We start from the raw sequence: 13,046 nt of genomic DNA, 5'->3' as shown, positions 1-13,046 counted from the left end.
GTGGCTGGGTAAACATTCCTGTGTCGCATCGACAAATGGCGCCTATCAATCAGTGGACATCACCAACATGACTGGTTGCAGCAAAAGCTTTCTGAGCTCAGCACATAAATGTGGTGGTCATCATCGTCCGAGCTGCATTTTTCAAGGCAAATCACGTGGCTGTCTGTGAGCTGTCATATTGACAGCAGTGACATCTCTCTGCCTTCGCTAGCTGCCTCCTTATTTACATGGTGGTCACATGCTCAGAAATGCCACGAACAACACATACGCATGAAGTATTACATGCCCGGTGATGTCCCCTTCCAAAATGCACTCTCACACTGTTGGCACTGTTCACACAGTTCACCTGCCGGCAGCCACGTGATTTGCCGGCTTGTGTCATGCGATCCATCCTCCCGGTCAGATCGCTCCACACTATCGCTTCAAAGTCAGAGCAGTCGAGAGCGCTCTGAGTTGAAGGCTGGTGATCCGAAAGAACTAGCTAAGGTATTGTGAGCGCTCGAATTCTACCAATCAAACGAAAAGTCTCTCTTCAGAGCGCTCGTAAGCAACCAAGCGAATATGCCATTAAACACATTTTTAGCATAGCCAACCTGACCACCGCTTTTTACTGCATAGCATAACATATGTTGGTTATAAAAGCAACAGTGTGCTTGCTATACTGCTCTTGCAGTTTGAGATGCTGTGCTAAAAATGGTATTTATTTGCCTTCAGGACTGGTCCACCCACCCTTTTCTTTTGCAAAAGAGGGCCAGATAGATGGACCAATCTGGAGGCTTGCCCTGATTGCACTGGCATATGTTTTTGGCTGGAGCACAAAAAACTTTGTGGTCGGGCTGTTGCTTCTGTGCCACTGTGGCCATGATCTTCATAATCTTGCCAATGCAATCACAGAGTCGCATGGATCAGTCTCGCTTTGCAACAGTGCTCAATTGCCGAGTGTACAGCTTGTGATTGTGATTCCTCTCACCGATCTGTACACTTTACTATGTTGGCCTTTTGTAGGTGGAGGCAAAAGAGGAGCCATGTGACGATGATGACGCTTCGGACCCTTTCTCTACAGAAGGCACAGATGATGGGAGCTCGGGATACGACGGCAACAACACATTTCACGTGCAGGTATGCCCACTCCTAGCTGCCATTCTAGCACCTTTTTGTGTTGGTATATTACCGAAGGCACGGAGAATTATAGGACCCAGAAATTAGAATGAAGTGGCAGTGACTACCTTAGATATGTGAAAAAATATAAATTTTCTCGTTAAGTGTTTACATAATCATGAATGCCATGTAAATCTTGCATTCTAATAAAGAAAAGCACATTTGACAGCACCAACTGTGGCAAATTTGCATATAGATTTCCATGATTGTTCCTTATAAGAACATTATCACTAACACCTGCACTTGTGCACTTCGAAGCGGTTTCAATTAACCAAACGCCAAGCAATGTCTTCCATGGAGTATAGCTATTCCAAAGAATAAGCGTGCACCGACTTGTGTATCCTTGGTTTTAGAAATCACAGTGTGCATCAGTAAGTACGGTAATTACTTAGTATGATGGATTGTCTGGTATGTTGTTAAAGGGCCACTCAGCAGGTTGGACAATTTTAAGCTGACAAGCGCAATGCGTAGACGAGGCGTTCATGATCATGTCTTCCAAACTTTGCTACGCTACGCGCCACGGAAATGGGTCAAATTTCAAGATGAAAGCTGCTCCCCCTCCCCTCTGCCGGCCCACGCGTAGAGAATGAGGGCATGACGTAGGCGTAGGAATGGCCCTATGTACACGGCAATGCAGTGGCGTTGGTCCTCTATGTAGACGAGTTTGCTCTGACGTTGTCAACAGCATACCACGCGACATGGCAAAAATTATTTAACACAACATGCGTAGTTTATGTATTTGTTGCTTTAAGAGATTAATGAAACTTGAAATAAATAATGAGACGCAATAAAGAATTGTGCGCGTTTTTCTTTTATTTTTTCTCGTGAAATGCTACGAGATGCGAGGCTAATGTGCCAGTGTTTCGCATGCGTTCGTGTCCCCGCGCTCGGCGCATTGAGCAGACGACCGCTGTGGATTACGCGTTCGCGCACTCATTGTGCTCGTCTACTCTACTGCGTCTAAGCTAGCGTTTCCAAACCATCCCGCAGAAACAGGCAGAAGACCACAAAATAACGCTGGTCAACAAAGCAACGCTGCTCGCGTTCTCAGGGGTTGGATTTGTTTGGGCACGTCATGTGCACGTCGCCTCATGGTCGGATGCTGGAGAGGGTGGGGAAGAGATTTGGCTTGCCAAGGCTACGCAGAGGAGCGGCAAGGGTTTCAAGCTCGCCTCCTCTCATCCTCGTTTCGCGCTGCTTCAAAAAACCTGTTTTCTCCGCTCGTGATGAACCGATTCAAAAAATTTTTTTTTGGCAAAATGTTCCTCATCGGACACCCAACTACTTCCACTGTCTTACTAAAATTCGGTATGGGGCCTGGTGAGTGGCTCTTTAAGACATTGCAGAAGAGCACTAAATACATGGACATCAGAAGAGCGATGTGGATGACAAGATGACATCTCATTGACAACTGTAAGTTTATTAAAATAAAAAAGATAAAGGTAGCTACGTACTATTTGGAAGTCGACAACTAGCTTCAGTGAGACTTCAGGTGATTCTCCACATAATCAATTTCCGCTTTTCGCAACAATGCCAAAGGCTGCATGACACACTTATTACCGGCCTGTGATAAAGAATGCTTTTGCAATTTCACACACTATCCTGCCTCTGGAATGCACCAGCCCCCAAGCACCAGATAATTGGGGAGTGCAAGTGCACACAAAGTAGAGCCATGTGGTCCATCAGCTGGTTTTTTAGACAGCGGCTAATTACAGGCAGTACCTCCTGCAGCAGACAGCAAACACCCATAGTCTAAACTGCTTCATGCGACACACTGTTCATTGCTTAAACAACCAACTTGTGGATCATCGTCAGGGAGGAAAGACAGCATCCAAGCTGCATGCGTAACAAAAAACGTATGATAGCTCTACAACTGTGAAACCTGTGGAAGTGCTTAGCACGATCACGCAGCGATTCCTGTACATAAATTTCCCACTGATCCGTTTATCACCCCGACAATAGCATTAAACCAACCCCCGAAATAGTTTTGACGATGTTTGTGCTAACACGTTAGGCTAGGCTGGTAGACCAAGTCCTAAGGGCCATTTACAGACTTATTTAAGGGGGGAGGCTACCCTGGAGACTGAACTTTTTTATTTTTAAGATATCTGGATGAAACTTTCAGGGGTTGTTCACTACAATAAAACTAGCACAACTGCTAAGTTTCACGAAGCTGTGTTTCTTAGTTCCAGAGTTATTGAGGTTTAACTGGGTGCTTCACATGGGTGCTTCACATGGGTGCCTGAGGAAGAGTCGTGAGAAATCCCAGAACATAGTAGAAAGTTTAAATTCATTGTGGTCATTCCTTGATAGCTATCCCATGGCGCTACAAAGCCGTTTTTTTTAATTCCCCCACCCCCCCAAAATTTTCACGCAACTTTGAATTTGATGTAACCAGTAATGACCAGATTCACCAAAAAATAATTGTTTATTATAAATTAACAGCACCAATTTTCAAAAAAAGGAGCTTGTTACGCCCTTGCAAGGTCATTCAGGAACAGAATAAAAAAAACGGCACACAAATCTGATGAACGGTTTTCGAGTTCTTGCTTTCCTCAGCATCACAACTAGCAAAAAAATCCGTTCTGAGAAAACAGGCCTAGAAAGTTCAAAACACGTGTTTTCTTCAAAAAGCTCCAGCACAGTAGCTAGAAGTGTCTTGGCGCACTCTTTTCTTCTTTTGCCTAGCCTCCATCTTCTCTTGGTGTCTTTTAGAATTCTTTTTTAGGCGTAAAGCGTCTTTTTCACGAGCTCGCTGGATAGCCAGATGACCTGGTTGAAGTCCAATGGAGTCAGATATCACTTGGGTTGCTTTGCAGCAGCCGTCATTGTAGCGCAGCACTGCTTCATGCAGTGCTGTTTCTACCGCGATCAAGGATGAGTGTTGTTCCTTCGGCATCTGAGACCACAGAATGGAGTGGAATGATTCTGATGCATTTTGCGTCTTCGCTCCCAGGCAGCGCTGAAGAAGCGACTTTTGTGACAGTCTTTCGTAGATGGGCAGCATAGCTGCAGCGACATAGTCCGGTAGGCTGTGTTTATGTTTTCGCTGTGGCTCACGCTTTGCCTCTGCAGCTCTATGGCGGCACCACGATTGAGCCCCCTCTGGGCAAAGTTCATGGTGAGGGTCCTGGTCAGTCGATGTGACGTGGTGATATGTTGCCATCACTGCACGCTGCATGGCTGTTAGGTCAGTTGAATTGTTTCTCAGGGCTCAACCATAATATCCGGTCAGCTTTTCAATGAGGGCTTTAGTGAGCTTCCCCTTCCCACTCAGTGGCTTATCACTTTTCTGCACAATGTTTTGAAGAACACTTCCAATCCTTTTCTGAACGTGGTTCAGACATTCTTCTTTTACAATTGGCACTAGCCCGTACACATTCTCTTCTGTGAGGGCAGCGAAGGTACGGCTGTCTCCGTCGGACACAAGAGTGGTGTACCGCAGGCCATGCTTGGATACAGACCACCCAAAAAGAGTCAAGCCTGCCTCCGCTTCCATGCTTCCCGATTTTGCGTCTGTGTTTTTCTGGCAAATGTGGTGCTTCTGCCAGCTTTCGTATGCTGCATCTCCAGGTTTGGGCCCTGTTTGGCATTCAAGGCAGTGGTTTGAAAGAACTACAGCATTCAAGATGAGACCTGTAAAGAAGTCGATTACCGATCCCAATCCGATGTGTGATGTGTGACCCCGCTTATGCCATGTGCCATCGTACACTACGGTGATGTCCTTGCAGAAGCTGGGGTCCATTTCTTTATATGTTTTGATCACTGCTGTGGCAGAATCAGCATAAAACTTCTCCAAAGCGGTGGCCTCTGGCTTCCTGAACGTCTTTTTCAAGTGCTTTTGAAACGTCTTGTGGTGAAGACCTCTGTAAGAGACGTTCATGGCAGCCCAAAAGTCATTAAGAGCTGTTTGCCCCTTGCCTATTTGCTTTATAGCCATTATGGCGCGAACATTTACATCGAAGGCCTGCGTGTCCTTTTTGCGGGGTGATGTCCATAATTTATCGACGGTGCCACAAGAGGCGCACACGACTTCAAGTTTTGTTGCAAGTCCAAGCTTGGTGCTCTCTCGGACAGTCATAGCACCTTTCAAACATTCTTTGCACACTGTGCGGCTGAGCACGACGTTAAAGATGTTCGTTTGAACGAGCGAAAAATGTTCGCCCTCACTTGTCACTGCAGGTGCAAGAGCCGGCTGCATCAGTTGAAATTTCTTCTGCGTCGCCGGCGTAGACTCGAGTTCAGCGCAAACGGCGTCACGACGTTTCGCATTCGCATCGATTTCTTCCTTCGTTAGGAAACGCGTCCGCAGATGAAGCGACGGTCCACTCACGCTCGATGGCAGCACCGGGTCCGGCGATATCAGAACCACTCGGTGTCACGCTCGATGGCACCGATTCAGACGAAGTGCTGGGTCCGGCGATATCAGAAGCACTCGGTGTCACACTGGATGGCATCGATTCGGAGCACGTGTCGAGCCCGGCGATCTCGGAAACACTCGGTGCATTTGCGGCTCCAGCCACACTCGATGTGTCGGATTCTCGACTGGCGACAGCCGACAACACAGTTCCGTCGCTGCAAGCGTCTACGCAATCGGCACCCGCAGCAGAATAGCGGAATTTCGATGATCGTACAAGCCGCATAGCGCGCCTCTGCGCACCGGACTTTCGCACTGACTTCGGCTTCGTTGCCGGCATCGCCCGCAACAACAAAGACGAAAGGCACAGAACTAGTGCAAAAAGAAAAAAAAAACGAGAGAAAATGATCGAAAAGATAGCACAAGGCGAAGAGCGGCTCCTAAGAAGACATCTGTCGAGGCGGACGGAGCAGAAAGCAACAACGAAGCATAGCCTCCTCTATAATATTGTGCCTGAGCGGTCGGTCCCTCAGCGCCGTCCCCCGAGTCTCTCGTTTTGCGCCTCGGCGCTCCGCCAAGAGCGCTCGCATCCCATAATAGCTCGCGCCGCGCTTGCTGCAATAGCAGGCGCACATCGCTACGCCGCGGTTTTCCCGTCGCGTGCAAATTTGGTTTGCCGTGCTCGATGTAAAACTCTGCTTGGCCCATTGTGTTTTCTGCTTGCCCTTGATGTTTTTTCTGGCACAATAGTCTCCCCCAAGAGCTTCGTTAACTGCAGCGCTCGCTGGGACAACCGTGACTGTATCAAGTGCGATTCGGGTAAGTTCTTTGTTAAAAGTGTTACATCGTTAAGAAATCCGCTTGCTGAAAGGAATCGTGTCTAAACGCTGTATTTTTGTTATCTGCAGCACTACACTAAAAAGAAAGGCGACTGCCCATGCATGGTCAGAAGTTTTGCTGTGCCCCGAACGCTCCACAATGCCGTACTGCTGCGTACCACGCTGCAAATCATGGAGCGACCGGAAAGAAACCGGAGTATCTTTTCACGAAATTTTGAGCGACCAAGAACTTCGCGAAAAGTGGCTTAAGGTAATTTCGAGAGACAACTGGACCCCGAACAGCACATCTTGCTATTCTACCGTTTGCAGCCGACACTTCGTCCCGTCCGACTTTAAAGAAGGGTGCACGACGCGAAGACTGAAGAAAGGCTTCGTGCCCAGCGTCTTCTACGAGTACCCGTCGTATTTGCAACCTTGCAAACAAATCGAAAGAAGCGATGCGCCCTCAGGAAGCGTGCTGCGGCTGTATTAACTGACGAACCAGCAAGAAAAAAAAGAGCAGTCGGTGGTGGTGCACCACATGTGTTTACGGACTTATGACATGACCAGTCGTGCACTTCGGACGCCCAACTTGTTGAAGAAGTGCCCAACTCCAGCAGCAGGACTGACCAAGGCTTCGTACCGAGAACGGCGCAGGTGGGTAGAGCAGTGCAAGTAGCCTCACGCATTTCGTTGCCAACCATCGAAAGACGGAAGTGGAAGCGTAAGGAACGCAAACTGAGGGTGCAGGTTGAAAGGCTCAAAGGAACTGTTGAAAAATATAAAAGGGAGGTTCAGAAACTTAAAGAAGACTGCTATGTCCCAGCGTTTTTGCAGGTTGTCGAGCAGGCAAGTGAAAATGAGTTGGCTGCCTCAATACTGCTGGAGCAGGTCAAAAATTTTCAGAAGGTGAAACCGACATGGTCCGAAGTTACAGTCCGCCACGCAGTGATCCTTCGTAACCTCTCAGCGAGGGCATACGAACACTTAAGGAGCTCAGGGCTACTCCGCCTACCCTGTCGAAGCACGCTGGAGCGCTTCCTCGGTTCATCATGCAATGAAGTAGGCGTCACAGACTTGATTAAGCAGAGGCTGTCAGTTGAGCTCGCTTCACACACGAGTGCTCAGTCACAGACGTGCTCACTCATTGTGGACGAAATGAGGGTCAAGCAGCGCTTACTCTATCTCAAGCAGAGAGATGCCTTCGTTGGCGAAGTAGACTACGGCGACTGCTTGCCGCAGAAGCAACCGGGCAAGCCAGAAGAGCCAGTTCTTGCAAACTCGCTGCTTTGCTTCATTTTAAGTGGCTTGTCAACGAGATATAAGATTCCCGTAGCCTATTTTTTTACTAGAAATTGCACCGGTGAAAACCTTCACCAGATCATGAACATACTCAAAGAAGTTGAGAGTATAGGCTTTAGAATCATGCGGATCGTTACCGACAACCATCGGATTAACGTGAAGGCGTTCCAACTGCTATGTGGGGGTAACCTCAAGCACTGCATACCACATCCGACAAATCAAGATGGCCAACTTTTTCTCGCTTTCGATCAGTGCCATTTAATTAAAAACGTACGGTCACAGTTTCTGCCACGCGACATCGGAAAGGATGGCGAAATAACCACCCAGTACCTGAAAGACCTCTACAAAATGCAACAGCGCAGTATTGTCAAGCCAGTACGGTTCTTGACAAGAAAGCACGTACATCCGACTAGCATGGAAAAAATTAACGTCAGGAGGGCAGTGCAAGTCGTTTCGCCACCTGTGACCGCGGCCCTGAAGCTCTTGAACGAGCAGGCAGGTCATACATGTGACGCAAGCTTTGCCCACGTTGGTCCAACCGTCGTATTCATGGACACCATGTACCGGTGGTTCACCCTCATGGACGTAGGCAACTGCACCCAGCATGTCCACCAGAACAACCCGGACTGCAAGCAGTACGAATCCGAAGACGACGAACGGCTAGGTTGGCTTGAAACATTATTTCTTGACTACCTGGCCGAAATCAAGCGGCAGAGCCCGGCTAAGAATTTTCTGACCAAGGAAACGTACGAGGGCTTGCTGATAACAACCATCTCAAATGTGGAGTGCGTTCGGTACCTTCTCACGGCCACACGCTTCCGTTTCGTTCTGACTAGGAAGATGTCCTCTGACCCAATAGAGGCCTTCTTTGGGTGGTTGAGGAAATCTGCAGGCTCGAACGACCAGACAGACATGAGGGCAGTTTGGTCTGGGATTGAGAAAGCACTGAAGACTGGCATAGCCTGCACGTCCAGCAGCAGCAACGTGATTACTGCAGACAGCAGCAGCTGCTCCTCATCAGCACTCCTACAGCGATCGGCAAGAGCAGCGCAGAATGACGGTGAAGCATTTCCAGCAGAAACAACCACGACCCTCGAGGAGAGCCTCGACAGGGGGAAGACGTTGCTCCCAACGCCAGATGTTGCTGCACTAGCAATGGTTGGTGGCTATATTGCAAGAACAGTCCACGAAACCATTTCCTGTGATGAATGCTTCACTCTGGTGACTAAACCAAACACCTCTGCGCCATCGGATGCCTTAATTAGGCACCAGGACAGAGGTGGACTCCTCTATCCGTCAACTGAGCTCGTAATGGTTCTCAATTCTCTGAAGAATTACGCGGAAGTTTTCCTCGCAAGAGCGAGAAAGATGAACCAGCCACTGAAGGCTGCCGTTGACAACGCCACGGAAATACTACAGAAACGTGACAAACTCAAGAGCTCGACCCCGGGACACCATGGAAAACTTTTGGAGGTTGTGCTCGTGAAGTTTCTCCACCCACTTTTTCTGAACTTCGCGACGAGTGTGACTGACAAACACGACTTGGCGAAAGATTTTTATGTCAAACCATTGTCTCGAAAAGTGCTCAAGCTTTGAGCGCGAAATCAAATGAAAAAGCTCGCATTGCATTTTGCATACAGTGCGTGTGTTAAAAATTTTATGTGTGCGCACTTCTTAACGTATACGCATAATCCAATGCAATGTAGACGGTTTCCAGACCGTCATAAACGCAAGCGTGCATAGGCCGCGTCGTCTGCTGTTATTATGGGATTGGTGCGGCTTCTGGCAGCAAGCGCCAAAACTATGAGGGACGGATGGCGCGTATGTATTTAGCGCTAATGCGCGGGCACTAAAGTTATATAGGAGGCTATGAACGAAGCGAGCGCGCTGGACGCGCCATCGAGAGGAGCGACCGCCCCCGCTGCTGCACAGCAGTCAATGGCGGGCACGCTTTCTCCCGTGAGATATGAATGCGCTGCTCTAGCCAATCAGCGCTCCGCATTGCATCGCGGGAAAACGCCAATAGCGTCTCAACTGTGCTGCCGACGCCATTTTGCAAGGCGGCGAACGAGAGAGAAAGAATTCACGGTAAAAACAACAGCAAGATGGCGCGGGACGACCGCATGGTCCGGGAATGGCGCGCGCGCGAAGTTTGGTTTGATTTCGGGATTTGCGCCTGTTTTGGACGCCGCGGCGGCCTCGAAAATAGTATTTTTTTTGCACTTGGCGGTTGAATTATGTGCTGATAATTACAGAATAGGTAGTTTATGAGACATACAACCCAAAAATGTGGTTTTTCAAAACCGACTTTTTCGCGTTTTTTCGGTTTTCAAGGGCCGTGTCCCCCCTTAAGTGCTCTGCGTAAACTGTGCAATTTATTAGAATGCTTTAATGCTGTGAATGGCTCCAGATCTCTGCAGCTCATCCAAACGTTTTTTCAACCGCTCATTCATAGTACAAAATCCTCTAGTGGCACGACGTCACCCAGGCTGCTGATCTGACTGGGTGGTGAGTGGGCATAAGTTGGATCGGCTGGTAGGCTGGCAGCACTCGTCGGAGCAGATACCAGCCACTCCACGATTTTTGTCTCTGTTGCCAGACGGCGTGCGTACACGCTGCCAGGTGCTCTGGGCTATGGTCTCCAAGACTGCGCACAACCTGTCAGCGTGCAATCTCTGAGGTCATGACTAGGTAAAGCTCAAATCATCAGGTGCGCTCATGAGAGCTCTGCCATTGCCAGTGATGCCTGTGTGTAACATGAGTTGAGGAGGCAAGGCAGGGGTGAGAAGGAGTTTATAATATAATTGTCCATAGTGGCCTTACTATACAGCGTGTTGCTAAATTTATGGTGCAAATGGTTTGATGATGTTCTGCAAGCGCAGTGGTGCACGACATGCACCCTTATTTTTGCTGTGCTTTGTCAACTTCCTTCTTGTCACGGCAGTTGAGATACATGTTGTCTGCTATGAGTTCTTTCAGGATGCTTCACCCATCAAATGTGTTGACTATGCACCGGCAGAGTGCATACAGGAGGAGCCATCGTGCTTTTAGCAAGGGGTTGTTGTCGTGCATCATGGCAGTGAGGCACATGTATTCAAAGTGATTTTAGCAATTTTAAGTTAATGAGATAACTTCTTTATTATTTCTGTTAATTATATCATTTTAGACCTTGTTCGTAACCTGATTTTGAGCTCCGCTAGCCATGTTATTGAGTGCTTTTCTGTGAGCATCATTATGACACATGGATGGATGACTTACCGTCCACATGACCATGTTGCTGACAAAGCCATAAATTTCTGAGTGGATTTGCTGGTGGGAATTTTCGTGCAGTCGTTGCATATCATGAATTATGTCAGGCCCACTGTGGCATTGGTTTTTACAGTTGTGTGCTTAGTTCACTTAGCATGCCGTAGTAACTGCTTTTGGAAGACCATGACAACCTCTCTGAAAGGGCAAGGGAACAATGACAGCAGGGATGATGGCCCGGCATTTTGCGAGATTGTCTGGTCACGTGCATTGCTCTTCATGGCGCTGGTGGTGCGTGTGCAAGCAATGTTGTCTGGTCACGTGCATTGCTCTTCATGGCGCTGGTGGTGTGTGTGCAAGCAATGTGAAGCATAACCAACCTATCAAAGAGGAGCTTTCACGTCTGGCTTCAAAAAATGTGACTAGCTGTCTCTCCTAAGCTCACCTTCCTCCAAAATTAGAGGAACTTGCACAAGAGGCAGCCATCTAGCAACCTGCAATTCACTGCCGCGCGGGCTCTCTCACTCTCCAGTTATCTGGTGCTAGGATGGTCACGCTTTTAGAGAACTACAAGTACATTATTTTTGCATAAGATTGGTGATAAGTGTGTCATGCAGCCTTTCGTAGTGTTGCAAAAAGTCAAAACTGATTGACTGAAGAACAATCTGAAGTAGTATCAGTGTGGCTAGTATTTGGTTTCGAAGCACGCGGCCACTTTTGCTTCTGTTTTTTTATGCATGTCATGTATCTCCGGGGCGTGTGCTATTCACAATGAATTTGAAGGGCGCTGAACAGCAAGTGTGGTTTAACAACAGACAAGGAAAACTGGAAGAATATTCAACAGTCAGAAAAAAACTGCTAACCGTGAAAACCTTAAAATTATTCTAAACAATTATACAACAGTAATGTCACTGAATTCTCAGTTGTTGCTGAATCTGACTAGAGTTTTTAACTAAAGTCTGGCCACTTTGCCCCAACAGTCAGGTCATTGTCTGAATGGAACTTCATCTAAACTCCGTTGCCCGATGCCAATGTTGTCCACAGTCCGGCTGAAACGCATCGCTCTGATGCACAACGCAATGTCAAGCTGATGTGAGCCTGTTACCAGTTACCGTCAGTCACGTGGCAGGTGTCCTTGTCGTTTAGGCCTGGTGCAAGCTTGACCTTGGCTTGCATTGATAACTGTAGTATCATGCAGCGAACGCGCCGCACAAACAACACAGGGCACAGCGCTGAAGCGCCGGCTGACACGAGGTGTGCAGCAGCCAGTAGCCAAGCAGGAACTCCCTTATTATATACAATGACGCACATATTGTTACGGGGAATAAAGTATACACTGGCCAGCAAATGCGTACTGGCGAATATACTGGCGAGCAAATGCGTACAACGCTGCTGCAGTCCGAGCACGTTCACGTTCAGCACTTCGTCGTCGTCATCCTCAGGCATCTACTTAGCCCGTGACATTACCCGCCGGCGGCAGAAGCACCGTCCTGGTGCGATCAATTCTCGAGGCGTGAGTAGTATGGTTTAAGCCGTGAGACGTACACTACTATATCGGTCGGGACTGAAGCTGGTACTGACGTGGTATGGAGTGTAGCTATCTCATAGGTCACACTGGTGACCTTGCGTATGACGCGGTAGGGGCCAACGTAACGGGACATCAGTTTTTCGCAGAGACCAACAGGACGTGATGGTAACCACAGCAAGACGAGCGACCCCGGAGAGTACTGTACGTCGCGGTGCCGGCGATCGTAAGCACTCTTTTGGTTAAGCTGCGAGGCACATAAACGGTCCCAAGCGTCTTGGCGGGCGATGTCAGCTCGGGCCAGGGTATCACGAGCATAAGCAGTCGATGAGGGGGCATCAGATTGGAGCATGGTGTCCATGGGCAAAGGCGGGTCATAACCAAACAGTAGGTAAAAAGGTGAAAATCCAACTGTATCATGACGTGAACTGTTGTATGCGAAGGTAACGAAAGCTAAGTAGATGTCCCAATCTTTGTGATCCTTGGAGACGTACATCGCTAATGTATTCGTGAGGGTACGGTTGGTGCGTTCTGTGAAGCCGTTGGTTTGCGGATGGTACGCTGTAGTGAACTTGTGTTGGGTAGAGCAGGATCGCAGGAGCTCGTCGACTACTTTAGATAGAAAACAGCTGCCACGGTC

General features: G+C 48.4%; 1 protein-coding gene across 10 annotated transcripts in view; it reads left to right on the top strand.

The window, feature by feature from the left end:
- The window catches only part of Tdg (Thymine DNA glycosylase), a 300,029-nt gene that overhangs the window by 203,913 nt on the left and 83,070 nt on the right, over positions 1-13,046 (top strand). For all 10 annotated transcript variants that reach the window (XM_075872934.1, XM_075872932.1, XM_075872933.1 and 7 more), the window contains one exon: positions 1,006-1,119. In XM_075872934.1, coding sequence (XP_075729049.1) covers positions 1,006-1,119 — 114 coding nt within the window. The remainder of the gene's footprint in view (positions 1-1,005; positions 1,120-13,046) is intronic.

The sequence above is a fragment of the Rhipicephalus microplus genome, chromosome 9 (genome assembly GCF_043290135.1).
Source record: "Rhipicephalus microplus isolate Deutch F79 chromosome 9, USDA_Rmic, whole genome shotgun sequence".
Taxonomy (NCBI): domain Eukaryota; kingdom Metazoa; phylum Arthropoda; class Arachnida; order Ixodida; family Ixodidae; genus Rhipicephalus; species Rhipicephalus microplus.
This window is presented reverse-complemented; position numbering and strand designations above follow the sequence as displayed.